This window comes from Sorex fumeus, unplaced genomic scaffold (genome assembly GCF_029834395.1).
Source record: "Sorex fumeus unplaced genomic scaffold, SorFum_2.1 ptg000019l, whole genome shotgun sequence".
NCBI classification, from domain to species: domain Eukaryota; kingdom Metazoa; phylum Chordata; class Mammalia; order Eulipotyphla; family Soricidae; genus Sorex; species Sorex fumeus.
In genome coordinates, this window is record NW_026606076.1 from 38,353,085 (window position 1) to 38,380,488 (window position 27,404).

Genomic DNA, 27,404 nt, shown 5'->3' on the forward strand with positions numbered 1-27,404 from the left:
CATGTCAGGGCCACTGGCCACCCCCGTCGTCCCCTCGTTCTCTCTCAGCACCTCAGTATTACCAGACACCTGTACATAGCGCCACCACGCGCCGGGCCAAGAAAATGCAGAACCCTGAACCTCCATCTGATGGCACCTTTAATAAACGGGGCTGCTGGCGCCCCCCTCTTGGCCTGGGGCTCCGTGTCCAAGTGGGGCTGGAGGGTGGCCGGAGGCAGAGGGTGGGGCTGGTGCCAGCTGTGGGCATGGGGGGCACAGGCAGGCCCTGGAGGTCCAATGGCGTCCTTCCTGGAGGAGACGGTGGGAACTTGTATGTCCAGTCTGGGTTCAGAGGTGCCCGGGCCCTGTTAGTCTGGCTGTGGGTATGCTCGTGCCCCCGGGAGCAAGGTGTGGGGGGCGGGTGGGCCTGGGTTTTGGGGTATGTGGCAGCAGTTGTCTGCTCGCTGGAGCCCCGGGTTCTGCTGTCAGGGGTCTCCGGCTGCAGTGGTTGGTGTCCTGCTGGAGGCGGGGGGTTCCTGTCCTTGCTTTCTCCTGCTGGGTCTCCCCCACCCCGAGAAGCTGCTGATGGTGGCAGTCACGGGGGTCCTGCCCATCTCACTGGGGTCCCAGCAGACACACGTGGGTCCTGCATGCTTGGTCTTCGTAGGTTCCAGGCCAATGGAACATTCTCGGCTCCTCTGCTGCCCTGGTTGCCCCACGCCACAGAGAAGAGGGGCCAAAGCGTGGGGTGGGGGGTCGGGGGTGGGCGCAGCCCCCTCGCCAGGCTTCACAATCAAGCCAGTGGTGGGAAAACACAGGAGGCCAGGCAACCTGGGCCTGGGAGCGCCGGCTGATGGACCCCACTGGGCCCACCCCAGAGGGGCACCCCCAGATCTGGGAGCCAGGAGACTCCGAAGAGCAGCCCCCGCCGAGGCCACATCTCAGATAGAGGCTGTGAGGCCTCAGGGTGGGGGAAGCAAGGGGGGAGACCCCACACTCCCCCATCCCCCCTGGGGGCCCTCAAGATTTGGGGGCGACCCCCCAGCGCTCCAGAGAACGGGGCCTCCCTGGACGAACCTGCACGATGTCCAGTCTGGCTTCCGGGGGTGTCTGGGCCCCGGGAGTCCTGCCGTGGGCTCGCCCGTGCTCTGGAACGGGGTCAGCCCGAAGAGGCGGCCTGGGCGCTGGGCAGGGTCACCTGCTTCACCTCGTCCATCTCCCGCTCCAGTTGGGCGCCAGCTCCCCGCAGCTCCTGGCAGGCCCGCTGCAACTCCGTGCCAGCCTGCTGGAGCCGCTGGTTGGCAGTCACGTAGGTGCGGCTCTGCTGGTACAGCCGCTCGCGCTCGGCTTCCTGGTCCTCGGCGTCGGCCCTCCCTGTGGGCGCAGGGGCGTCTGGGGACAGGATGCAGCACCGTGGGGCATGGGGGGCCGAGGGCGCGGCTGTCTCTCTTTTTCTCTTTTTGGTCACACCCGGCGACACACAGGGGTCACTCCTGGCTCTGCATTCAGGAATCACTCCTGGCAGTGCTCAGGGGATCATATGGGATGCTGGGAATCGAACCCGGATTGGCTGCATGCAAGGCAAACGCCCTCCCCGCTGTGCTATCGCTCCAGCCCCACGGCTGTTTCTCTCACCACCATGAGTCCTAGATTCCCCACCCTCCAAATGCTTGTAGACTGAGCCATATGCTTCTTGTTTTTTGGGGGGTCAAGCCATGCCCTGTGGTGCTTGGGAGACCCTTTGGTGGCAGGGATCCCACATGCAAAGCCCCAGGCTAGTGATTCTCTATGAGGGGGGGGTGACATAGGTCACACCCTATGGTGCTGGGACTATTCTTTTCTGGGGGGGTTTGAGAAACCTCACCAGCATTGCTCAGGGCTTCCTCCTGGCTCTGCACTCGGGGACTATTCCTGGCGGGCCTGGGGGACCCCATGGGGTGCTGGGGATTGAACCCAGTGAGCCCCATGTAAGGCCAGGACCCTATCCGTTGTCTTATCTCTCCCATCTGAGGCTACTTACAGCTCTGTCACAGCACTGCATGTGCTGGGGGTCAAACCCAGGTACCCCACATGCACAACCCTGTGCTCCAGCCCTGCACTGTCTCTCCCGTCCGATGCTTCTGATGGAGAGCTGGGCTGATCCTACTATGTTCTGAGAGAAATACGGTTTTTCTTTTTTGATTTTTTGTTTTATTGGGTCACATCAGAAACGACCAGGAATAACGCTCAGGGGTTACTCCTGGTGACACTCAAGGGAACCATATGGGATGCCAGGGATTGAACCCAGGTTGGCCGCATGCAAGGCAAACTCCCCTCCCCGCTGTACTATCAGTCCAGCTCAGAAATAGTTTTTCTGTTCCTGGGGCCAACCCTGAACTAGGAACTTTCTGTTTGATGCGCATCTTCACCCCGAACTTTCTAAGCCCTTAAAAATGCTTGAACGGGGGCAGGAGATATAGTACAGTGGGTGAGGCGCTGGTTTGATCCCCAGGGTCACCCAGGGTCACCCCTGAAGTCAGAGCCAGATACGTGCCTGAACACCGCGGAGTGTGGCCCAAACAAAACCTTGAGGCTGAAGCAATGGTCTGGTCCCTCTGTCCTGGGCTTTATACTCTTATCATTTGCTGATAAAATATCCCCCAGATGAAAACCTGCCAAGTTTGGGGCTGGAGCCCTGAGCAATGCCGGTGGGGTCCCTCAAACCCCCCAGAAAAGAACAGTCCCAGCACCATAGGGTGTGGCCTATGCCCTCCCCCCCATAGAGAATCCCAGGGAGGGCATCTGCCTTGCACACAGTCAACCTGGGTTCCATCCCTGGCATCCTATATGGTTCCCCTGAGCACTGCCAGGTGTAATTCCTGAGTGCAGAGCCAGGAGTAACGCCAGAGTCTCGCTGGGTGTGAACTCCAAAAGCCAAACCAAAAAGAAAAAGAAAATGGGCCAAGTTCATCTCAGGCTCTGATACAAACAGGCAGCAGAGGGGCTGGAGTGATAGCACAGCGGGTAGGTCGTTTGCCTTGCACGCGGCCGACCTGGGTTCGATTCCCAGCATCCCATATGGTCCCCTGAGCACCGTCGGGAGTGATTCCTGAGTGCAAAGCCAGGAGTAAACCCTGTGCATCGCTGGGTGTGACCCAAAAAGTCAAAAACAAAACAAAAAAAACAGGCAGCAGAGGTGTGGAGCCATAACACCACCCGGAGGGTGCCTGCTTTGCACAGGGCAGATCCGGGTTCCATCCCCAACACCTCACAGGGACCTGAGCCTCACCTGAAGTGATCCCTGAGTGAGTGATCGATCCCTGAGTGCAGAGCCAGGAGTCAACCCTGAGCACCACCAGGCGTGTTCCCAAAACAAAACAACAAAAACAAACAGGCTATCCAACCCAGCCCTGGCCTAACCCACATCTGTTGGGGGCGCCCGTCTGCACGCACACCCCAAGTTCCAGGCAGGAAGAGGAACTTCGGGAGGGTCCGAGCTTTCCCCTTGAATTTCCCAGGTTCACGGGATCTCCTACTCAGGATCTGGGACACTGGGGCAGGAGCTAGAGACGGGAATGTGCCCCCCTCCCCCCGCCACTGCTTCCCGGGGTCCTCATGTCCCTGCTCCCCGTACCTTCAAGGGCCAAGGTGGTGAAGACCGGGTCGTCGGCGGCCGCCCCCCGCACGTCCTCCAGGATCTGCTCCACCGTGGGGGGCGCCGGGCGGGTGGGCAACACCACGCGCTTCTTGGCCTTGGAGCCCATCCCTGGAGGCGGCACGAGGGCGGTTTGCCAGTGCTTCTGCCCGGTGAACTCGTATACACCCGCCAGAACCCATTAACGGGGCACCCCGGCACCCGCCTCTCCCGCGACCCCGCGGCGTCCGGCTGCACCGGGATCAGAGGTTTCAAAGTCCGCCTCGAGTTGGGACTCAAGTCCTGGACCGGAGGGCGCAGAGCAACAGCCCAAACCTCACCTGGAGGCGCTCCCAGCGCCCCGAGTGATCCGGGCAGCCGCTTCCGCTTCCGCACGCAGCGCGCCCCGCCCCCCGACACGTGACATGCACTTCCGGGACTTGGCTCCTCCCGACGCCACGCCCCTTCTTAAAGCGATAGCGCCCGCGCGCGTCTACCACGTGCGAGGCGGCGAGACCCGGCGGAGACACGAGGGCAGCTCTCAACCCGTCCTGGGCTGGCTACGCAAGTGGTGGGCACGGGGCCGAGTTAACTCGCGGAGTTACACGGTATCGCGGCTGAAGGGGGTTCAGTTCCTAACCTGGGAGCCCACCCCACCCCCCCGCCCCCCCCTGCACCAGGCGAACCGGCGCCAAGGGAGTGTCAGCGTTTGATAACTTGTTGTCTGTGGTTTGTGGTTTTATTTTTGGACCGCAACCGTCGGGATGTTCAGGGCTTACCCCTAGTTTTGCACTCAGGGATCGCTCCTGGCGGTGCTGGGAGACCCTATGGGATGCCAGAGATTGAACCCAGGTTAACCACGTGCAAGGCCAGCGCCCTCCCTGCTGTACTATCGCATTCCATGTTTTCTGGAGCCCCCCTCCCCATCTACCTGGACTTTACCTCGGGTCACCCCTCCTGCTAGGGTGCAAAGGCAGATTCGAATTCCAGGGAGGTCCACGTGGAGTTTGCTACAAATCACAGTGATTAAAACTTACAGTGATGACAGTGTGTAAAGACTGCTGACACAGCCGGGAGGGCGTTTGCCTGGCCTGAGACTCATCCGGTTTTGATTCTCAGCACCACCCCATAGGGTCCCCCCGAGCCCGTCAGGAGTGATCACTGAGTGCAGAGCCTGGTGTAAGCCGGCAGCACCGTGGAGTGTGAGACTTCCCCGCCCCCCCAAAAAAATACAGCAGGAAAAGCAGTTTAGCGTTTCATCATCCCACATCAATCCCTTTCGCTTCAGCATCCCCGTCCCCACCACCACCACCACTTCCTGTCTGGAAGGGTCTCCTTTGGTGGCTCTGAATCCTGCTGCGTGGACCCGGGGTGCTGTGAGGACGTTTGTGTAGGTGTGCTGCCGGTGGCATTACGGAGGCAGAGGGGGGCGCTCTAGGACCCTGCAACTGACTGGTCGACTGATCAGTTCTTTCCTATAGTGAGTGCCATCAGCTGGCGTTGGTGACTCCTGGTGGGTGACTTCTGTGCAGGAGGAAAAGACTTAGTTTTGTGTCGTTTTTGTGCTCAGATATCACTCCTGACAGTGCTTCCAGGGACTTTACATAGTGCTGGGGATCAAACCTGGTTCAGTTGCAAGCATTGGCAACGCACTTTAACCCCTGTACTAGCTCTTGATCCAAATGACTTAGGGTTTTTTTTTGCTTTTTAGTTTGTTGGTCTAGTTTGGGGGGCTATGCATGGAGGTGCCAGGAAATAGAGGGCTAGTGGTGGGCATCCAAGCCAGTTCAGCTGTGTGCAAGGCAAGTGCCTTCCCTCTTCCCTGCTGTACTCTCATGAGCCCCTAAACTACTTTTTTTGCTTTGTTTTGTTTATTTGGGGGGGGGGCACACACACCTGAGGATCTTCAGGGATTATTCCTGTCTCTGCACTCAGGAATTACTTCTGGCAGTGCTCAGGGGACCATATGGGATGCCAGGGATTGAACCCAGGTTGGCCGTGTGCAAGGCAAATGCCCTACCCACTGTATTATCACTCTTGCCCCTGGCCCTTAGTCTTTTTTTTTTAATTGCTTTTTGGGGGGCTGGAGCAATAGCACAGCGGGTAGGGCGTTTGCCTTGCACGCGGCCAACCCGGGTTTGATTCCCAGCATCCCATATGATCCCCTGAGCACCACCGGGGTAATTCCTGAGTGCAGAGCCAGGAGTAACCCCTGTGCATTGCCGGATGTGACCCAAAAAGCAAAAAATAAAAAAATAAAAATAAAAGTAAATGAATTGCTTTTTGGGTCTCATCCGGCAATGCACAGGGGTTACTTCTGGCTTTGCACTCTAGAAATGACTCCTGGTGGTGCTCGGGGGACCATATGGGATGCTGGAAACCAGATCCGGGTTGACTGCATGCAAGGCAAACACCCTACCCGCTGTACTACCACTCCAGCCCCCCCAAACTAGTTTTTTTTTTTTTTTTGCTTTTTGGGTCACACCCGGCAATGCACAGGGGTCACTCCTGGCTCTGCACTCAGGAAGTTACTCCTGGTGGTGCTCAGGGGACCATATGGGATGCTGGGAATCGAACCCAGGTCGGCTGCTTGCAAGGCAAACACCCTACCCGCTGTGCTATTGCTCCAACCCCCCAAACTAGTTGTTTCTCAAAAGTATGGAGGGAGGCAGGTACCCATGGAGTGTACTTGGGAGCTCTGAGGGGCGGTCCCAGTTGTCCTGGGGGACATAGCCTAGACTCCAGGGCTGGGTCTGCAGCTGGGGCTTGGCTGGGAAGGGGCAGGACAGGAAGGCACCAGCCGGACGTGTTCCCCCCCACCCCCCGGCTGTGGCTCCTGCTTGGCTTCCCCAGTCCTGCCGGTGGCAGCCCTCCCCTCCACCCATCTTGCTTCAGGCTTTGCAGCTGGCACTACAGAGCCGGTTCAGGGCTGAAGGCATGTATTTGCCTTGAACGCAGCTCTTCCTAGTTTTGTTGAGTTCTGTTGGGCCGCCACACCCGGTGGTGCTCAGGGCTGACTTCTGGCTCTGTGCTCTGGGATCCCTCCTGACAGTGGTTGAAGGATCGAATCAGGAATAGAACCTGATTTGGCCCTGGGGGGGGTGCAAGGCAAGCCTCCTCCCCCCTGTACTATCTCTCCAGCCCCAGTGGCTGATCAAAGCTTGGTCTCTAGGTCTGCATGGTCATCAGCACTTTGCTGGGAGCAGTCCCCAAGCACAGAACTCAGAGCACCACGCAGCACACCTGGGTGTGGTCCAAATCCCCTCCCCGCCATGGGACCAACTTGAGGCTGGGGGAACAAGTGCCTCACTCCCAGGGACCGAGGGCGATGTGGGGGTCTTCTCTGGGTTCTTTGACTAACTGTCCTATCCCCAATACCATCCTCTTTCTGTTCCAGATTCTGGCAGCCCCCCCACTTCCCCGATGCGGATTTCCAGGACTTTTTTGTTCCTGGTGTTGGGGTAACTTGTCTAACAGGATATAAGAGAAAAGCGGGGGAGCTTAGAGACGTTTTTCTTCTTTTTGGGTCACACCAGCGATGCACAGGGGTTACTCCTGGCTCTGTACTCAGGAATTACTCCTGGCGGTGCTCAAGGGACCATATGGGATGCTGGGAATCGAACCCGGGTCGGCCGCGTACAAAGCAAACGCCCTACCCACTGTGCTATCGCTCCAGCCCCCAGCTTAGAGGCTTTGAGAAGAAAGAGGATTCCACCCTGGATGGGGACATTCACAGATGGGGGCACCCCTTCTCCCAAGGTGGGCCTTCCTAGACCCAGCTGTCTTGTTTTCTTTTGTGGACTATTGGGGCCTCCTGAAGCTGATCCCCAGGGCCAGAAAGCAGATTCCATACAGGGCACAGCAAGGAGACGGAAACACTCCCCATTCCTGTGCTCCCCAAAAGAAGAGCAAAGACTTGGGGCTGGAGCGATAGCACAGCGGGTAGGGCGTTTGCCTTGCACGTGGCCAGCCTGGGTTCAATCCCCGGCATCCCATACGGCCCCCCAAGCACCGCCAGGAGTAATTCCTGAGTGCAGAGCCAGGAGGAACCCCTGTGCCTTGCCGCCGGTGTGACCCAAAAAGCAAAAAAAAAAAAAAAAAAAAAAGAGCAAAGACTTGGCATCTGCTATTCCATTCAACCTTTATTTACAAAGTCTGAGGTTCAGCATGGCAGGGGCCTGAGGCTCTGGGCAAGGTCCCCCAAGCCCCTCCATTCTGGAGCCAGGAAGACCATCCATGGTGAAGGCTGGCCTCTGCCTGCCGCCTCCCCTCCCTAAATTATAACTAAACTGTGCTCTCTTTTTCACCTGGACCTGCCAAGTCTGGGGTGAGCGACCCCACGAGGTCCATCCCTGGCCTGTTGGGTGATGGGGTCAAGCCAGGGATTTTAGTGGGGCAAGAGGGACAGGCTCTCATCCCCCCCGGCCCCCACCCACTTGCAGCCTCTGGCCACCAATCTGGAGCCAGTGACCACGGGAGGCTGAGGCTTACTATTCTCCTGTCATGCGTTTCTGGGCCGGAGCCAGCAGCTGGAGCTGGGGGAGGGGGGACCCTCCTGCATTGAGGTGGTCCCCTAACCTGGTGGTAGCCAGCCTACAGAGAGGACGCAGCTGCTGAGCAAGGGACCCCCAAGGGTCACAGCCAGGAGTGCTGGCAGGATGGCCCGGGCCGGGCTGTGGGGGCCCCCGTTGGCGGCGGTCGGAGGCGGGGGGTGGGTGCTGGGCGGGACCACTTTGGTGCAAGAGCCCCAGCGGGCATCCAGGGTGGAGGCCGGGGGACAAGCAGTGCAGTTGTGCGGGGAGCCACCGCGGCAAGTGTAGCAGGACGGGTGGCACCTGGCACACACGCGTGGGGCGGGCACGGTGGTGTGGCCGGGCACGGTGTTCATGGCCTGCTGAGTGTCGCTGAAGTATCGGGGCGGGCAGAACGAGAGGCAGACGTGGCCCAGGAGGTAGGCGGGACTGTGGCATTCTGCGCAGCGGGGGCACACGGGGCAGTGAAGCCGTGCCCGGTCCTGGCCCCTGCCCGCCCACCCGGGGTACACATGCACACCGCTGCCGCCTGCACACACTCACCCTGGCATAGCCCCGCTGGGTCCCGCTGCACGCACGCGCTGCTGGTCACCTGGGGGCCCTTTGGCCGCGCCATCATGTCCTCAGCCGTCCCGTATAGCAGCAGCGTGTAGCGGTACAGCGTCCCTGGGCAGGGGTCACAAGTGGGCATGGAGGGAGGGTTGTAGGCTGGTGGCCTGCGGTCCTACTGTGCGCTAGCAGCTCCGATTTACTCTGCGGGGGCAGGCCTACCTCTGGGCACTAGTCTTCAGACCCACTGTGCGCAGACCGGGGCATGCCCGTGGAGTATCAGTAGCGGGACCTACTGTGTGCAGAGGGAGTGACTGCTCTGTGCCTGTGCATGATGGACCTACTGTGAGTGAGAAGGAGACACCCAGTGCGCTCTTGTATCTGGACATGTACCTACTGTGCACTTGTGTCTGGACTGACTGTGTTGGCAGCAGGATCAAACTGTGGGCCTACTGTGTGGACTCAGTCGTGCCGGTCTCAAAACCTACTGTGTGAGGATGAGAGCACACCCGCTGGGTGTGAACATCCAGACCTGCTGTGGGCCCACTGTGTGCAGGTGAGGCCCCAACTGCTCTGTGCCCGTGTCTGTGGCACCGACTGTGCCTGGGTCAGGATGTGCCTGTTATGGTAGAGCATGTGGGCCCACTGTGTGCAAGTCCCGGCACAGTAAGTGCTGCTGCCTGGCGCCTGTGCTTGGGCAAAACCATGCCTACTGTGTGCTGGTGAAACCTCCTGCTCCCCGTGGCTGACACTCTGGGATGCTGTTGGGTAAAGAACTGCACCCCGGGGGCTGGAGCAATAGCACAGCGGGGAGGGCGTTTGCCTTGCATGCGGCCGACCCGGGTTCGATTCCCAGCATCCCATTTGGTCCCCTGAGCACTGCCAGGAATAATTCCTGAGTGCATGAGCCAGGAGTAGCCCCTGGGCATTGTCGGGTGTGACCCAAAAAGCCAAATAAAGAGAAAGAACTGCACCCCGACTGTACACCAGGCAGACAGGCTTGTCTGGTGCACGTCGGGGTGCCCCGGGGGTCCCCTGCCGCCGCGGCAGGTGAGGCCAGAGCCTGTGGCGAGGTAGGGGAGCCCAAGCGCACGCGGCCCTCACCCGTGTTGAAGAAGTAGCCTTTGTTTTCCAGGCCCAGCGTCCACAGGCCCCGCGGGTCCTCATCCCAGAAGTGGGTGGACATGAACACCCAATTGTTGTAGCCTTGGCCACTGATGTCAAAGGGTCTGGGACAGACAGACAGACAGGCTGGAGGCTTTGCAAGCGCGATCCTGCGAGGGTCCCCGCCAGCGCTGGGCACTCCCCGCGAGACAGCGCACCTGATGGCCACGAGCGTGGACTGGGTGCCCATGGGACTGACGAGCGAGATCTCCAGGTCTCCGCGGCGGCTGTAGGTCAGAGACAGCTGCACCTGCACATGCTCCAGCGAGCGGATGGCGTTGGGGCTGCCGGCGCAGGCCGACACGTTCTGGGGCACCAGCGTCTGCGCTAGGATGGTGCTGGGGGCGAGGGGCCGGCAGTGGGGTTTGGACAGTGATCGGGGCCCCTCTCGCTTCACGGGTGGGGAAACTGAGGCCTCCCAGGTGTCCACTCCCCACGTGGGAATGACAGGTGTGCAGATAGGGGAGGGGCAGGTTTCAGAGGTTGGGGGAGGAGTGCAGATTCTGGAGAACAAATTTCAGGTACTCCAGGGCAGGAATGTAAATGCGGGGAGCCGTGTGAAGAGGCTGGAGCCGTGTGCAGAGGCTGGGGCGGGGGGGCCCGTGTACAGAGGCTGGGGGCCGTGTGCAGAGTCTGGGGGCTGTGTGCAGAGGCTGGGGGGTCGTGTACAGAGGCTGGGGGCTGTGTGCAGAGGCTGGGGGCCATGTGCAGATGCTAGGGCCGGGGGTTGTGTGCAGAGGCTGGGGGGCCGTGTGCAGATGCTGGAGGGTCCTGTGCAGAAGCTGGGGGCCGTGTGCAGAGGCTGGGGCAGCCATGCAGACGGGGGAGGCTCACATGGGGTTTTGCAGAATCTGGATGGTGCACTTCTGCTGGGGCTGCGTGGGCAGCCACGTGCGCGCCAAGTCCACCAGCAGCCCAGCATCCAGCAGGCCGTAGCCATAGTGGTGGCTCACTGCGGGAGGGGGGGGTCCATCATTGCACTGCGGGCACGGCGACCCCAATTCCCAGTCTGCCCCCAGTCCCTCTCACCTTGGCGCCCCACACCATTGACCTTCCAGTCCTCAGCCTGGAGCTGTGCGGGCTTGGATGCGCGGACCACCAGATGCTGCATGTCCCTCCATGTTAGGAAGGGGCTGGGAGTGGAGGAGTATAAGGGAGGGGGGCTGTGTGGGCCGAGGTGGGGCTGGGGGGGATGCCTCCCCTCCCCGGCATCACCTACTTGGCCTCCAGAGCCAAAGCGATCATGCCCGCGGCCAACGGGGCGGACGCCGAGGTGCCCGTGTGCTTGTCTGTGCAGTGGTGGTGCAGGTCTGTGGTGACCTGGGGACACAGCGGGCTAGGGTGCTGGCCTGTAGAGCACCCCTCAAGCCCAAGACCAGGACAAAGGGCACTGGAGACCCAGGCATCCAAGGAAACCCCACCAGATGCACCCCTGAGGGGACAGGACGGGCAGTGAGGGCTGGGGGGACCAAGGTGAGGTGACAGTTTGGGGTTTAGGGTCACAGCCTGGAGCTTGGGGCCTGGTCCTCCAGGCTTGGGTCAGGAGCCTGGCAGGGGCTAAGGTCAAAGGTCTGGGCCTGGGAGAAAAGGCCCAGATCTGGGGGCTGTCAGGGTCAAATGCAACTGAGATTAGGAGGTGCCGGCAGATTTTAGAGTCAACTCCTAAAGGTCAGGTTTGGGGAGGGGCAGCGTAGGACCAGACTGCGGGCACAGTTGTCGGGGCGGGGCGCTCACGATCTGCGCGTCAGTGACGACGCCGCTGCTGTAGGTGGTGGTGAGCGTGGAGGCGCAGGCTTCGCTGTACCAGGGCACCTGGCCCTGCTGGGTGGTGCTGCCCACGGACAGCGTGTGGATGCTGTTGGTGTAGCCGTCGCAGTTACAGTTGTCGAAGTGCAGTCCACCGTTCCCCGAAGCCCAGACAAAGAGGGTGCCCAGTCCACCTCGGCCCTGGCGGGGTGGGGGGAGGGGCGAGGGGCCAGATGGCACCAGAGGAGCCCTGCCTCCCCGAGGCCACGCCCCCACCGTTAGGCCACGCCCCACATCGAGGCCACGCCCACAAAGAGAGTCCCGCCCTGCCATAGGAGTTGCATTTCCCGAAGCTCCGCCCTATTGAGGAGCTCCGCCCCCTCAATCCCCCTCTCTCCCCCCCAGCCCCATCCACCCACCAAGGTGACGCCACGCCGGAAGGCCTCACGGGTGAGGATCCCTGGACCGTCCACCGTGCGCCCGTCGTCCTCGGGTCCCCAGCTGGCGCTGTAGATGTGGATGTGCTGCGGCTGCAGGCTCAGGGACTGCGCCTCGATGACATCGGTGATTGTGCCGTCCAGCATGCGCACGCCTGCACAGGGGCTGGCTGGGCAAAAGCTCCTCCCGACCCTCCCGTTCACGTCATGCCCCACTCCTCCTCTCACCACGGGGAGTGGGGCGACCCCTCCCCGCCACTCCAGGCCACCCAGTTCCCTCTCTGCCCTGAAGCCGAGGGCAGCGACACCTTGGTACCTCCAATCCGAGCATTGTAGGCGACGCCGGCGCCACAGAAGCGATTGTTGGCTACGGCTGCCACTTCCCCAGCACAGCGGGTCCCATGCCTGGCGCTCGGGCAGACAGTGGGAACCATCATAGCACCCCTTACCACCGGCGGGGCCCCAGGTACCTCCCCACCCCCGCCCCCACGTCCCGTGCAACGCTGGACTCACCGATTCTCGTCACTGGATGTGTATCGAGGCTGGGGATCAGGGTCGTCGTCATTGAAGTCATAGCTAGCCAGGGGGTCCTGGGGATAGAGTGAGGGCATGAAAGGGCTGTGGCTGGGCCAGAGGCCCGGGGCGCCTCCGCTTCAGTCCCCAGTGGGCTCACGTAGTTGGCCCCGAGGTCCGGGTGGTCCTTCTCAATGCCGTCGTCCAGCACCGAGACCACGATGCCTTGACCTGTCAGGCCCTGACTCCAGACGTACAAAATGTTCAAGTCCGGCTTCACTTGGTTGTTCTGTATTGTGACGGGTTAGGGGTCAGGGAGGACCCTCATGACCCCATCCCGGAGAAGACCCCTTCTCAGACTCAGCCCTACCAGCCTTAGGCCGTGATAGGCCCCGCCCACCTCCAAGACCTATTGAACCCAACTCCCAGGCCACGCCCCTTTACTCCTGCTCCAGGCCACGCCCACCCAAAACCCTACTGGACGCACCTCTGTGGCCACGCCCATTTAATTGCTTCAGGCCCTGCCCACCCCAAACTGAACAGGCTACGCCCACCCCAAACTCCACTGAACACACCTCCAAGGCCACGCCCACCCCAAGCCCTACTGGACACACCTCCTAGGCCACGCCCCTTTAATCCTGCTCTAGGCCACGCCCACCCCCAACCCTACTGAACACACCTCCTAGGTCAGGTCATGGCCCTTTACATCCTTGTCCAGGCCACGCCCCACCTCCGAACCCCACTGGACAAGCCTCCGGGCCACACCCCTTTGGATCCTGCTTCAGGCCCCACGCAGCCCCACTCCCACGTACCACTGCTCACCATGTACCACTGCTTGCGGAACCATGGGTCCTTGGGCACCACCAAAGAGCGCTTCACCCGCCGCTGCAACTTCTGCTGCTCAAACCACTGCACCTGGAAGGGGATGCGCTTCCAGGGGGAGCTGGAGCCCGGCTGTCCCGGGGTGGCCGCAGCCAGTCAGCCCTCCAGCCCTATGACTTGGGCTCTTTTCAATGCCCTGTCCCAGCAGTCAAGGAGGACCTGACCTGAACCCACCCTACATTGATTCGCAGGGTCAGTGGTGGGAATTGGGTCACATCTGGAGCCGTCCTGTTGGTGTGGGAAGTAAGGGAAGACTCTGGGCCTCTTAAAGTGGATGGTTGGGGTTTCCACTGAACCAAGTCTGATTGTTGGGGCTGAACCAAGTCTGATTCCAGTCACCCCATATGGTCCCTTGGGCCCCGCCAGAGATCGCTGAGCGCAGAGCCAGCAGCAAGCCTTGAGCACTGTTGTGTGTGGCCCCAAAACACCCCCCCCCCAAAAGGTGGCTCTATTGCTAGGACTAGTGATTCTGGTGCCAAGTGCTGGGCCCCTTGAGAGGGCCTGAGAGGCCTGGATGATGTCCTCTGAACGGTCACCTGCGACCACTTCCCCAGGGGTTAGGGCTCCTGAGCACCATCCCTGTCCCTTTCCCTGTCTTGTCTGTTCTGGATTCTTCTGCTTGTTCATTGCCTGCACATCTCCACTGGTTCTGTGCTTTCTCTTTTGGAGGAAGACGGGGCACAATCAGCGATGCTCAGGGGTTTCTCCTGGCAGTGCACAGGGAACCCTATAAGGTGCTGGGGATCCAACCTAGGTCGACCGCGTGCAAGGCCAGCACCCTGCTCTCGGTACTCTCATTCTAAACCCTGGGCATTGAGACTTCTGACCTCCCCACTTCTCAGGACAGGGCACCTCTGAATGGTCACACACGCCTCCACCTCTGACTTTGCACCATCTGTTGGGGCTCACTGTAGTTTGACTCTGCCCACCTCCACAGTGGCGCAACTGATGCACGAGTCCATCTGCCTGGGGCTGGACAGGGGGTAGGGCACTTGCCAACTCAGCGTCGATCTGTGGCACCCATAGGTTCCTCTGAGCCCTACAAGGAGTGATCCCTGAACATAGAGCCAGGAGTAAGTCCTGAGCCCCGCTGGGAATGGTCCCAAAATAAGTGAGTAGGGTGTTTGCCTTGCACGCAGCCAACCTGGCTGACCCGAGTTCGATTCCTCCGCCCCACTCGGAGAGCCTGGCAAGCTACCAAGAGTATCTCGCCCGCACGGCAGAGCCTGGCAAGCTCCCCGTGACGTATTCGATATGCCAGACACAGTAACAACAAAGTCTCCAATGGAGACGTTACTGGGTCCGCTTGAGAAAATCGATGAACAACGGGAGGACAGTGACAATAATATAAAATAAAGTGGCTGGGGCCTGGTGTGGTAATACACAGCTGACCAGGTTTGATCCTCCGCATCCTATAGGGTCCCCTGGAGCACCGCCAGGAGTAATTCCTGAGTGCAGAGCCAGGAGTAACCCCTGGACATCACTAGGTGTGACCCAAAAAGCAAAAACAAACAAACAAACAAACAAAAAACACCTCAAAAAATACTGGGGCTGGGGGCTGGAGCAATAGCACAGCGGGTAGGGCGTTTGCCTTGCACGCGGCCAACATGGCCGACACAGGTTCGATTCCCAGCATCCCATATGGTCCCCTGAGCACCGCCAGGAGTGATTCCTGAGTGCATGAGCCAGGAGTAACCACTGAGCATCACTGGGTGTGACCCAAAAAGCAAAAACAAACAAACAAAAAACACCTCAAAAAATACTGGGGGTGGGGGCTGGAGCAATAGCACAGCGGGTAGGGCGTTTGCCTTGCACACGGCCAACATGGCTGACACAGGTTCGATTCCCAGCATCCCATATGGTCCCCTGAGCACTGCCAGGGGTAATTCCTGAGCGCAGAGCCAGGAGAAACTCCTGTGCATTGCCGGGTGTGACCCAAAAAGCAAAAAAAAAAAAAAAAACTGGGGCTGGCATTATGGTACAATTAGGATGTTTTATGTTTACCATGCACACAGTTGCCCAAATTTGATCCCTGGAATCCCCTACCTTGTCAGTAGTGATACCTGAGTGCAGAGTCAGGAGTCAGCCTGAGTACCACCAGATATGATTCAAAAAAGCAACAAAAATTATTAAAAAAGAATGAAAAAAAATCATTGGGGACAGAGAGTGTAAGGCCCTTGCTTTGCATGTGACCAACCAGGGTTCAAGCCCTGGCACCCCACAGGGGTCCCCTGAACCCCTCCTTGATCAGCACTGGATGTGGTTCTAAAACAAAAATAAAGGGATTGGAGATACAACGCAGTTGCTAGGACACTTGCCTTGCACATGGTTGACCAGGTTTGATTCCTGACACCCCATATGTTCATCTAAACCCGCCAGTAGTGATTGCTAAGTGCTGAGCCAGGAGTAAATCCTGAGCATTACTGGGTGGGTGAGCCCCCCCCCAAGAAATAAAATGTACAGGGGGCTAGAGTGATAGCACAGAGGGTAGGGCATTTGCCTTGCATGCGGCCGACCCGGGTTCAATTCCCAGCATCCTATACGGTCCCCTGAGCACTGCCAGGAATAATTCCTGAGTGCAGAGCCAGGAGGAACCCCTGTGCATTGCCGGGTGCAACCCAAAAAGCAAATAAATAAATAAATACAAAATAAAATGTACAATAAATGCATCTGTTTGCCTCAGCAGCTGTCACCAGCCTTTGTCCTCTTTCTTTCTGGATTACTGTCCAGCCCCACCCCTAGGTCAGCAATGGCGGTGCTAGTGACAATTTGCTCAACTGCTGTTGGAACCAAGCCCCCTCCACCCACTCTCTCCCTCCCTCCTTCCTTCTCCCTTGCATGGAAACCCTTGGCAAGCCTTGGTCCCTCTTCTACAAATCACACTGTGACTTGGCTTCACCTCTGTGACCAGTACTCCTGGTGGGTTATAAGCCATCACACCTCGCCTCCTTGTCCACCAGCTCCACTCTCCCCTGCCCAGCCCAAAGTACTATTTTTGGGGTACATACACCCAGTGGTGCTTGGTGGTTACTTTCGTCTCTGTGCTCGGAAATCACTCCTGGTCAGCTCAGGGGACCCTATGGGGTGCTGGGGATTGAACCAGGGTTGGCTGCATGCAAGGTAAGCCCCTACCTGCTCAGCCCTATTTCTCTGGCCCCCGTCCAAAGTCTTTTGTGGTTTCTGGGGTTGGCCAATTCAGCCTCATTCTTCTCCTTGTCTTGCCCCGAAAACCTCTTCCCCATCCAGCCCAGCGCTTCTCTGAGCATCTGGAGACTGGGGAAGGTCCCAGTTCAGCCAGGATCTTTTTGGGTAACTGGACACAGTTCTGACTCCTGGAAAACGTTCCTCCATTATCAAATGGGCTTACTCCCTTCCCTCCATCTCAGGTCTAGATGGTGGGGTGAGGAAGTGCTTGACTCCATCACTGGGGTGCCCAAGAACTTGGTCTTTCAGGAGGAGCCAGAGGAAAGCGAAAACGGACCCTGGGGTGACCCCTTTGTTACTCTTCAGCCCTCTCCCCATCTGCGTCCCCACTTTATAAACTGGGGGGTGTCAGGTGGAACCAGGATTCATAGGATGCCATCAGGCCATTCAAAGCCATCACAAGAATAGCCCGGAGCAGTATAAGAAGTATCCCCTCGACAGGCTCACCTTGGGGTCTTTTTTCAGGCGCAGGCAGTGGCCCCAGTGTGGGGTCAAAGACCGCTGGACTATGCCCCGGTGCCTCAGGTGGAAGTACTTTCCATCAGGGAAGATCTGGGAAAGTGGGGGTGCAACCATATAGTCTGGGCGCAACTTCCCATATAATCTCCCCCAATGACAGGGCCAGCCCCCCTTGCTGGACAGGCTGGGGGCTCCAGACACCTTGTGGTGGGTGGAGTCATAAAATCTGCAGTTGGCCGAGGTGGCTGTGGCACCTAGGGGTCGCCCTCTCCCGTCGGAGGGGCTCTGGGGTCCGCCCCATCCCGTGAATCAAGGTCCTACCCACCTGCCCCAGGTTGATGAAGCCGAATTTGCGCGCCAGGCGCTCGGCCTCCCGGGAACCCTGGGACACCCGCACGGCCCAGCTGCTGACATAGATGGGGGTCCGGGCCAAGGCCCAGACCATAGGCAGAGGGCCAACGAGGGCCAGGCCCAGGACCAAGGCCAGGGGCAGCAAAAGCACAGTCCCGGCTGGCCGCATAGCGGCGGGGGGCGGGGCGGGGGCGGGGCATCATAAAGCCCCGCCCCTCGCCAAACCGCCGAGTGGCCCAAGCGCCAGCCCCGCCCCCGGCGGGCACCATAGCAACCCCTTGCTGCTCCCTCCTAGACTGGCGCGAGGTTCAGACCGATGTCGGTGGGTGGGGGTGGTCGGGGGACACACGTTCGTCATAGTCTTCGGCAGATTCAAATGCTCTGGAACGTCAATGTCTCCTTTTGTCCAATGACCCAAATCGTCGGACCCAGAGAAGCGGCTTCACTTTGGCAACAGTGTGGGGCGTGTAGCCCGTGTGGGGCGCCTCCCCCAACCCACCACCAACGCTCACTTTCCACATAGCCCGCCCACTTGGGTCGGCCGATCCAATGACAACTGGCCTATGAGGCCTGCCCCGCCTCCCCAGTGTAGTCCCGCCCCTTGTCCCTTTCTTTCGCTCTTCCGATTGGCCCGCCCTCCTTTATGATCAGCCTGCCCCCTCCTCTGTTCTCACCGTTGTAGCCCTGGACCAATTGTCCAATCGGCTCTGGCCTTTCTTCGGCCCCGCCCCCTCGCATAAGGCCCCGCCCCCACGACGGCTCCTCCAATAACCTGCAGGCATGGACCCGCCCCCTGATTAACTTTAGCCAATCGGAGGCCGCGGTCGCCACGCCCCACTCCCCGGTCCACCGGAGAGGTGGCTGTGGCGGCCGCGGCCCCGGCCAGAGGGCCATGCGGCAGGGGAGGAGACGGGGCAAGCCCCACCTCCTTTGTCCGCCCTGCCCTCCCTGCCCTTCCATTGGCGGGAGCAAGGGGCCGGGGGCGGATACCACCCCGGAGGAGGACAGTGTCCCGGGGGCGGAGCGGGGTGGCTCCGGCCGAGTCAGGCGGCGGGAGCGGCGGGGCCGGTGCATAGGGCCGCGGTCAAGTTCGAGCGGCCAGCACCGGACCCGCCGGCACCATGGACGTTATCCGACAGCGTTTCGAGAAGTTTCTGGAACAGAAGAACATAGTCACCGAAGCTCTAAGCGCACTCGAAGCCAAGACCGGAGTCGACAGACGGTATCTGGCAGCGGGTGAGCCGCCGTCGGGGGGACGTCCGGGAACACTGCCCCGTCGCGCCCCGCGTGGGGACACCCTGGCCGCCCAGCTGCCGGCCTTCGCCGTCCCCGGGGACCCCGGCGCTTCCCGCTGCAGGGGCCGGCCCCGACGGCAGGGCGCGCCCACTGGACGGCTGGCCGGCGAAACCGCCGGGGGAGGGGGCAGGGGTCTGCCGGGAGCCCCTCCCTCGCGTCCCCGCTGTGCGACCTCGGGGGCGGGGGCGGCCGGCACACAGTCCCGGGTCTAGAGGCCGTTCTCGGTCCCCGCCCTCGGGGCACTGGAAACCGGCCAGGCTGAAGTCCATCTGGTTAATCCAGTTGCCTGCAGGCCCTGGGGAGGGGGGGGAGGGAGGTAGAACCTGCAGTCTCACCCCGCTCCCCACTTGGACCCCAGCCTGGGCAAATGTGGAAATCTCTCTCTCTCTCAAGCTCACACCCCTCTTTCTTCTTTCTTTCTCTCTTTCTCCTTTCTTTTCTCCTTCCTTCCTTCCTTCCTTCCTTTCTTTCTTTTCTTTTCTTTCTCTCTCTGTGTTTGGGCCACATCCAGCAGTGCTCAGGGCTTACTCCAGGCTCTGTGCTCAGTGACAATCCTCGTCCTTGCAAGCTTGGGGGACTGGATGGGGTTCTGGGAACCAAACCCTGGTTGGCCTCTTGTAAAGCAAGGACTCTTCCCACTGTTGTTGCTCCATTCCCTCCCATGTATGAGGGGAAGCTGAGAGGAGGAATGGGGATCTTGTACCCCCCCTTTTATTTTTGTTCTGGGGCCATTCTTTCTCCTTAATGGCTTTGAACCACCTCTGCCTGAGTAGTTGTTGTGCAGGAATTGGGTTCTTTTGACCCGTGTCGTGTGCTTGGTGAAAGGTCATACAGGGATTCCTTCTGGAGAGGGGTGTCCAGTTACCCTTGAGTATAATTTCCATTCTTTTTTTTTTTTCTGTTTTTGGTCACACCCAGCAATGCTCAGGGGTTACTCCTGGCTCTGCACTCAGGAAGAATTATTCCTGGCGGTGCTCGGGAGACCGTATGGGATGCTGGGAATCGAACCCGGGTCGGCCTCGTGCAAGGCAAATGCCCTACCTGCTGTGCTATCGCTCCAGCCCCATATAACTTCCATTGTTAACGCACCATTTTCCTCTAGTTCTGGCCACCCTCGCACTCTGTCCATCGAGCAACCCCTGGTGATGCTTCCACCCTACCTCTTCTGTATGCCGCTACAGCCCCTGCCTCTACCAGAAAGACCCCCTGGGATGAATCACAAAGACTCTATGTCCAGTGCCCATATTTGAACAGCTTCCGTGTGCAAACCCAAATCCCGCCACCCCATTTTTCCTTCTAGCTGCTGGATTTCCATACCAGATAGCTAGCCCTAGTTTTGAAATCTGCCTCCCCATCTGGGGCTCCCCAGCTCCAAACCCCAGTTCAAGCCAGGGACCTTGACCTCCCACCGGGCTTTCCACATACCTGCTGCCAGTAGGCGGGGAATTTGGGTCATAGAGCACTGGGGAGCTGCTGGGAGCGGGTGGCCCGGGAAATTGGGGCCAGAGAGGACACTGAGGGGCCAGGGTCATAGCACAGCGGGGAGAACGCTCGCCTTGTATGCAGCCAACCTGGGTTCAATCCCCGGATTCTCATAAGTTTCCCCCAACCGCCAAAAGTGATTTTTGAGTACAGAGCCAGGAGTAACCCCTGAGTATCACCGGGGGTGACCCCAAAACAGAGACAGAGACTAGAGAGAAGCTTGGAGGGACTTTAGAGGTGACAGTGTTACAGCTTTGTCCAGCACCCCCACTCTCATCCGCTCTCAGCTGAGGTTGCAGGAAAAAGGATTGAGGGGCAGAGGTGCCCCAGGATAATTGCTGCTCAGTATCTGATGATTCCCCCCCTCCCCCGCCCCTGCACACTCACCTTCTCCTCACTGTGGGAATGAATGAATGAATCCCCCGTTTCAGAGGCTGAAATCTCTGGATGGGGGAAGCGGGGGAGTCAGTGATGGCCAACCACCCAACCTCAGACTCTCCCTTCCACCCCAGACCCCAGGAAGTAAAGACTTATTCCTGGAGGGCGGCTGGGGGGATGGAGGAACCTGCCCTTTGGTCCCGGGTGGCCTCCCTCTGCGGATCAGAAGCAGCAACACCCGGAAACCATAGCCACCTCTCCTCCCCAGCTGTCGTCGTCCTTTGGAGCCCAGGCCCGCCTTCCCACACTTAATAAACGTAGGTTGCCAGGGCTGGAGCGATAGCACAGCGGGTAGGGCGTTTGCCTTGCACGCGGCCAACCCGGCTTCGATTTCTAGCATCCCATAGGGTCCCCCGAGCACCACTAGGAGTAATTCCTGAGTGCAAAGCCAGGAGTAACCCCTGAGCATCGCCGGGTGTGACCCAAAAAGCAAAAAAAATAAATAAAATAAAAAATAAAAACGATTCTCTCCTTGGGGCTGGAACGATAGCACAGCGGATAGGACGTTTGCCTTGCACACGGCCAACCTGGGTTCGATTCCCAGCATCCCATATGGTCCCCCAAGCACCACCAGGAGTGATTCCTGAGTGCAAAGCCAGGAGTAACCCCTGAGCACCGCCGGGTGTGACCCTGTCACTGTCACTGTCACTGTCCTCCCGTTGTTCATTGATTTGCTCAAGCGGGCCCAGTAACGTCTCCATTGGAGACTTTGTTGTTACTGTGTCTGGCATATCGAATACGTCATGGGGAGCTTGCCAGGCTCTGCCGTGCGGGCGAGATACTCTCGGTAGCTTGCTGGGCTATCCAAGAGGAGTGCAGGAATCGAACTCGGGTCGGCCATGTTGGCTGCTTGCAAGGCAAATGCCCTACCCGCTGTGCTATCGCTCCAGACCCAAAAAACAAAACAACAAAAAAAAATTATTCTCTCCTTGGGGCTGGAATGATAGCACAGCAGATAGGGCATTTGCCTTGTACGCAGCCGACCCGGGTTCGATTCCCAGCATCCCATATGGTCCCCCGAGCACCGCTAGGGGTAATTCCTGAGTGCAGAGCCACGAGTAACCCCTGTGCATCTCCGGGTGTGACCCAAAAAGCAAAAATTAAATAAACAAAAAAAAAGAAATGTAGGGTGGCTATTGCCTTCTGGGACCCCTGGCTGTGGGGAGTGTGGGTTAGTGGGCACTGGGTCAGGGGCTGGAGGAAGGCACCCCATAACCCACCAACAGGCAGGGAAAGGGGGAGAGTGAGGGGAGACGCTGTTTCCTCCAGGAGACCTGGGGGACATATGGGGGGGCGTCACACGGATGGGGGCAGGGAGGACGGTTCAAAGGAGGTGGCCCCTGGCCCGTGGTTGTCTGAACTAGAATCAAGAAGAGGCGTCGCTGCTTCCGTCCAGCGGGGGGGGCGGCTGTGGGACTTGTCACTCAGTCCTCAGGGTTCTTTGAGACCAATGTTTATTGAAGTGGGCTGGAGCTATAGCATAGCAGTAGGGCGTTTGCCTTGCACGCGGCCGGCCTGGCCGAGCCAGGTTTGATTCCTCCGCCCCTTTCGGAGAGCCTGGCAAGCTACCCAGAGTATCTCGCCCGCACGGCAGAGCCTGGCAAGCTACCCGTGACGTATTCGATATGCCAAACACAGTAACAAGTCTCAAAATGGAGACGTTACTGGGCCCGCTCGAGCAAATCAGTGATCAACGGGAGGACAGTGACAGGGGCCGGAGTTATAGGACAGCGAGGAGGGTGCTGGCCTTGCATGTGGCCAGTGCAGGTTTGATCCCCGGCATCCCATATGGACCCCTGAGAATGGCCAGGAGTGATCCCTGAGAGCAGAGCCAGGAATCAGCCCTGAGCACTGCCGAGTGTGTCCCCAAAAACCAAAAAAAAAGAAAAAGGAGTTTATGGGTGGGAGCAGTGGTACAGTGGGTAGGGCATTTGCCTTGCACACGGCTGACCTGGGTTCGATCCCCGGCACCCCATAGTACCGCCAGGAGTAATTACTGAGTGCAGAGTAACCCCTGAGCACTGCTGTGTGTGTGCCCCCCAAAAATAAAAAAGTGAAGGGGGATTAGGCTCATGATGGGAGTCCACCAGGCATGGGGGCGGGAGCAGGCTGCCTCCAGCTGGGACCCTGTTCACACCCCCTTTTTCCTGCAGGAGCCGCCACTCTGCTAAGCCTATATCTTCTATTCGGCTACGGGGCGTCTCTACTTTGCAACCTAATCGGATTTGTCTACCCCGCATATGCCTCGTGAGTGTCCCTCGCGGTCCGGGCAGGGCGGGAGGGGGGGACGGTCAGTGGGGCACACATGGCCTCTGAGCCTGGCCCGCCTCTCCCTGCAGAATCAAGGCCATCGAGAGCTCAAGCAAAGAGGACGACACTGTCTGGCTCACCTACTGGGTGGTGTACGGGCTCTTGGGCCTTGTCGAGTTCTTCAGCGACCTACTCCTGTTCTGGTTCCCTTTCTACTACGCGGGCAAGGTGGGCACCCGCTGTTGCGCCCCACGCGAGCTCCTGTCCCCGAGGAAAGAAGGAACAGAGGAGGGGAACAGTATGGGGTTGGGACAGGCCCACCGCCAGGGCAGTCTGATGGGGGAGGTTGAACCCCAGCCCGAGGACTGTCTGATGGGGGAGGCTGAGCCCCGCCCAAGGACTGTCTGATGGGGGAGGCTGAGCCCCGCCCAAGGACTGTCTGATGGGGGAGGCTGAGCCCCGCCCAAGGACTGTCTGATGGGGGAGGCTGAGCCCCAACCGAAGGACTGTCTGATGGGGGAGGCTGAGCCCCAGCCCGAGGATTGTCCGATGGCGGAGGCTGAGCCCCAGTCCGAAAACTGGCTGGTGAAGAAGTCTGAGTCCCAGCCTGGTGACTACAGGAAGCCTGGGTCATTTCTGAGGATTATCTGATGGGGGAGGCCCGGGTTTATCCTTAGGTCTATCTAATGAGGGAGTCCCAAGCCCCACAGGAGGAGTGTCGAATGGTGGCAGCCCGGTTCCATCCTGAGGACGGACTGATGGGGGGGAATCCTGGGCCCATCCTGAAGATGATCTGACGGTGGAGGCTCAGATTCATCCCAAGAACTGTCTGATGGGGGTGGCCCAGGTCTGGGCTCTGGGGGGGAGAGGGGGGCGGGGCTTGACTGCCGCCTGTCCCCGCAGTGCGCCTTCCTGTTGTACTGCATGATTCCCGGGCCATGGAACGGTGCCCATCTACTGTACCACCGCGTCATCCTGCCTCTATTTCTAAAGCATCACGCAGCAGTGGACAGCGTAGTCGGCGAGTTCAGCCACAGAGCGCTGGACGTGGCAACAGGAATAGCTCGGGACGGTGCGTACAGAGGCCGGCCCCAGGCAGCCCCCCTGACCCACCCCCCACTCCATCTTCCTCTCTGCTCCTGCCCCCACTCTCTCCGCTGCTCCCTCTTCCCTCCCACTCCTGCCCCTCGCTGCCCTCTGACCTCCACGCTGCCCTCCGCTGCTTGCTACTGACTGTCCCCCTCTCTCTCCTGTGCTCTCGGGAACCAGCTCTACAGACTCTGGCCCGCAGTCGGGCTCTCATCACCCCAGCGGGGCCCCCGCTGCCCAGACAACCAACCGAAAGTATGTAACCCCCCACCCCCAGGAAGGCAGAGCGTGTGTGTGAGTGTGTGTGGCGTGTGCGCTCTGGGAAGGTTTGGTGTGGATCCCCTGCATGTCCTCATGTGCATGCCTGTGAGCGCACGTACAGACATCCTGCAGGCAGTGGCGTCCACGACGGTGTGTCTTACTGGTACATTCGTGTGCATGTGCCGTGCACCTGCCCAGCAGCACCTGTGACCATCACGTGTGCGCAGATGACCATCCGCTCATTGATAACACATGCTTTGGTATGACTGTGACCGTCCATAGGTATAGTGGGCCTGTGTGTGTGTGTGTGCTAAGCGTGTCCGTGTGTGCACATGTATGTGAGCACTCAGAGATCCGCAGGTGGGTATCAAGGTATATGTGTGTGCGTGGGCCCCTTTGTACATGTGTGAACACGTGTACGCACAAGGCGAGGCATGCACTTACGGGTGCTTGACTCTTGGATTCCCTTGAGCTGGTCCCCTGCTGACCCCCCAGTAGCCTCCATGTGGCCCACCCACAGAGGAGCGCCCCAGACCCTGCTGATGCCCATGGCCCTCTCCCTGCAGCCGAGGCAAGCCTGACCCAGCACCAGAAAGACAAGTGAAGGCTCCATCTGCCCCAGGCCCAGACATGCCGGCAAAGACCGTGATAGAGCCCAAGAACCCAGCGCACCCCAAGAGGGACCCCAAGACCCCCCTGAAGTCCTTCATTGAGCCCCCCAAAGAATCCAGCAACCCCACAACCACCAGCAAGCTTCTGCCTGACACCTCCTCCCCAGTCACATCTTTGGTCCACTCCCAAACTGGCTCCCCTCGCATCCGGGATCCATCTCCGTCCCGAAGCATGTTCACCCAGCCCCTGTTGTCTAGCCAAGTGAACAGCCCAACCCAAGGGAACAGCTCGTCCCAGGTGAACAGCCCACAGCGGGTGAACAGTCCATCCCAAGAGAACAGCTCGTCCCAGGTGCACAGCCCAGAGCGGGTGAACAGCCCATCCCAAGGGAACAGCTCGTCCCAGGTGAACAGCCCAGAGCGGGTGAACAGCCAGTCCCAAGTGAACAGCCCGCAACGGGTGAACAGCCAGTCCCAAGAGAACAGCTCCTCCCAGGTGAACAGCCCACACCAGGTGAACAGCCAATCCCAAAAGAACAGCCCGAACCCATCCCAGAGCCCATCCCTAATGAACAGCCAATCCCAAGTGGACTGCCAGAGCCCATCCCAGGGCAACAGCCAATCCCAGGGCAACAGCCAGAACCCATCCCAGGGCAACATCCAATCCCAGGGCAACAGCCAATCCCAAGTGAATAGCCAGAGTCCATCCCAGGGCAACAGCCAATCCCGAGTGAACAGCCAGAGCGCCTCCCAGGGCAACAGCCAATCCCGAGTGAACAGCCAGAGCTCCTCCCAGGGCAACAGCCAATCCCGAGTGAACAGCCAGAGCTCCTCCCAGGGCAATAGCCAATCCCGGGTGAACAGCCAGAGCTCCTCCCAGGCCAATAGCCAATCCCGAGCGAACAGCCAGAGCTCCTCCCAGGGCAACAGCCAATCCCGAGTGAACAGCCAGAGCTCATCCCAGGGCAACGGCCAATCCCGAGTGAACAGCCAGAGCTCATCCCAGGGCAACGGCCAATCCAAAATGAACAGCTCAAGGCCATCCCAAGTGAACAGCCCGAGCCCCTCCCAAGTGAACAGCCCGAGGCCCTCCCAAGTGAACAGCCCGAGGCCCTCCCAAGTGAACAGCCCGAGCCGGTCCCAAGTGAACAGTCCAAACCCGTCCCAAATGAACAGTCTGAGCCCATCCCAAGGGAACAGCCTGAGTCCGCTGAGCCCATCCCAAATGAGCAGCCGAAGCCTGTCCCAAGTGAGCAGCTCAAGTTTATCCCTAACGAACAGCCCGAGCCCATCCCCAATGAACAGCCCGAGCTCATCCCCAGTGAACAGCCCAAGCCCATCCCAAGGGAACGGCCGGTCAGTGGTGAACAGACAGAGCCCTCCCCAGGTGAACAGCCCGAGCCCATCCCTGGTGAGTGGCCGATCCCAGGTGAACGGCCGTGCCCAGAGGGCTAGCCAGCTCCAGGAGCCCCATGCCAGTGACCCAAGGCAGGCGAATGGCCAGTTCCAGGCGAGTGGCCAGTATCGAGCGAGTGGCCAGTACCGAGAAGGCAGCCAGTCCCTGAAAAGTGGCCATTTTCAGACAAACGGCCATTCCCAGGGGTCCGTCCAGTCCCACAGGAGCAAACCTCCCACCAACTCTTTGGGCTTCTCCCAGCAGAGCCAACGGGCCACCGGCTTCACCGACCGGGAGGCAACCCCTGGCCAGTTTCCCCGAGGCACTCTCAATCACGACACCACCAGTACTACCCTCCCACAGTACTCCTCCAAGACCTCTGACAGGCCAGGGGCCAAAAGCCCCAAAGACCCCAAGACCCCCAAAGCAAAGTCCCACGGACAGTCTGGGAAGGGTGTCACCGCCCAGGCCACCAGCAGCTCCTCAGTCCCCGAGCTGCCCTCGGCCTGCTCATCTGAGTCTTCTGAGGATTATACTTCTGAGTCGACTACCGAGTTCACCTACACCTGGCCCCATCACAGATACGGAATCCACTACCTGCAGCACTGCTGGAAGCGCAAACATCTAGCCTGTTAGGGGGTTAATAAAGATCATGGACCAATCGCATCTCCCGGTCTGGCCTAGGGGCGGGCTCACGCATGCGTCATAGGTCTGGGGGTGGGTGGGCTGGCTCTGTGCTGGGGGAGCATCCCGCGCACCTGGCGGTGCAGTGTTGTCCCGGGGGACACTGTGCAGTCCCACTTTGCAGAGGAGGAAACCGAGGATCGGAGCGGTCACCTCGCCCTCTGCACATCTCATCCCGTGATCCCCGCGAGCTCCGGGACCTCACCACTTCCCCTAGGGATGCTCTTCCTGCTGGGTGACCCCCTTCCTGGCAAGAAGCTTCCAGAAGTGAAGGGAGCAACGCCCTGCCCCGCCTCGGGGGTCGGGCGCTTGCCTTGCGTGCAGTCGACCCGGGTTCGCTCCCCGGTACCTTATAGGGGTACCAAGCCCAATAGGAAAAATCTCTGAGCACAGAGCCCAGAATAAGGGTTTTTTTTTCCTTTTTGGGGTCACACCCGGCGATGCACAGGAGTTACTCCTAGTTCATGC

The 27,404-nt window shown here is 59.6% G+C and overlaps 4 protein-coding genes across 11 annotated transcripts in view; 1 reads left to right on the plus strand and 3 right to left on the minus strand.

The window, feature by feature from the left end:
• Window positions 1-27,404, minus strand: part of LOC130022085 (cytochrome b-c1 complex subunit 10) — a 320,448-nt gene that overhangs the window by 208,655 nt on the left and 84,389 nt on the right. The window lies entirely within an intron of this gene.
• Window positions 1,082-3,834, minus strand: CUNH19orf25 (chromosome unknown C19orf25 homolog). The gene is made up of 2 exons (XM_056112813.1): window positions 3,593-3,834; window positions 1,082-1,371 (listed from the first exon to the last, which is right to left on the minus strand). The coding sequence occupies exons 1-2, from the start codon at window positions 3,720-3,722 to the stop codon at window positions 1,139-1,141; spliced, it is 363 nt and encodes a 120-aa protein (XP_055968788.1). The 5' UTR covers window positions 3,723-3,834; the 3' UTR covers window positions 1,082-1,138.
• On the minus strand, window positions 8,748-17,598 carry PCSK4 (proprotein convertase subtilisin/kexin type 4). The gene is made up of 13 exons (XM_056112790.1): window positions 17,404-17,598; window positions 17,067-17,171; window positions 13,356-13,448; window positions 12,694-12,822; window positions 12,534-12,610; window positions 12,337-12,425; window positions 12,003-12,175; window positions 11,572-11,784; window positions 11,057-11,157; window positions 10,867-10,970; window positions 10,672-10,789; window positions 9,996-10,175; window positions 8,748-8,790 (listed from the first exon to the last, which is right to left on the minus strand). Exons 1-13 carry the CDS (start codon window positions 17,596-17,598, stop codon window positions 8,748-8,750), a joined length of 1,620 nt encoding a protein of 539 aa, XP_055968765.1.
• On the plus strand, window positions 18,438-26,913 carry REEP6 (receptor accessory protein 6). 8 transcript variants are annotated; one of them, XM_056112774.1, is made up of 6 exons: window positions 18,438-18,665; window positions 22,799-22,892; window positions 22,985-23,123; window positions 23,799-23,967; window positions 24,165-24,239; window positions 26,517-26,776. In XM_056112774.1, the coding sequence occupies exons 1-6, from the start codon at window positions 18,551-18,553 to the stop codon at window positions 26,633-26,635; spliced, it is 711 nt and encodes a 236-aa protein (XP_055968749.1). In that variant the 5' UTR covers window positions 18,438-18,550; the 3' UTR covers window positions 26,636-26,776. The 8 variants fall into 8 exon arrangements, with proteins under 8 accessions (XP_055968749.1, XP_055968751.1, XP_055968750.1 ...); XM_056112776.1 differs by lacking the exon at window positions 26,517-26,776 and adding an exon at window positions 24,812-24,981; XM_056112775.1 differs by lacking the exon at window positions 24,165-24,239.

Coding starts and splice junctions, on each gene's coding strand:
- CUNH19orf25 (XM_056112813.1), bottom strand. CDS start 3,722: ATGGGCTCCAAGGCCAAGAAGCGCGTGGTGTTGCCCACCCGCCCGGCG. Junction 1,372..3,592: donor CACCACCTTGGCCCTTGAAG/GTACGGGGAGCA, acceptor TCCTGTCCCCAG/ACGCCCCTGCGCCCACAGGG.
- PCSK4 (XM_056112790.1), bottom strand. CDS start 17,598: ATGCGGCCAGCCGGGACTGTGCTTTTGCTGCCCCTGGCCTTGGTCCTG. Junction 13,449..17,066: donor GCCTGAAAAAAGACCCCAAG/GTGAGCCTGTCG, acceptor ATCCCCTTCCAG/GTGCAGTGGTTTGAGCAGCA. Junction 12,176..12,336: donor CTACAATGCTCGGATTGGAG/GTACCAAGGTGT, acceptor GCCCCTGTGCAG/GCGTGCGCATGCTGGACGGC.
- REEP6 (XM_056112770.1), top strand. CDS start 23,834: ATGGAACGGTGCCCATCTACTGTACCACCGCGTCATCCTGCCTCTATT. Junction 23,968..24,164: donor AACAGGAATAGCTCGGGACG/GTGCGTACAGAG, acceptor CTCGGGAACCAG/CTCTACAGACTCTGGCCCGC. Junction 24,240..24,811: donor GCCCAGACAACCAACCGAAA/GTATGTAACCCC, acceptor CTCTCCCTGCAG/CCGAGGCAAGCCTGACCCAG.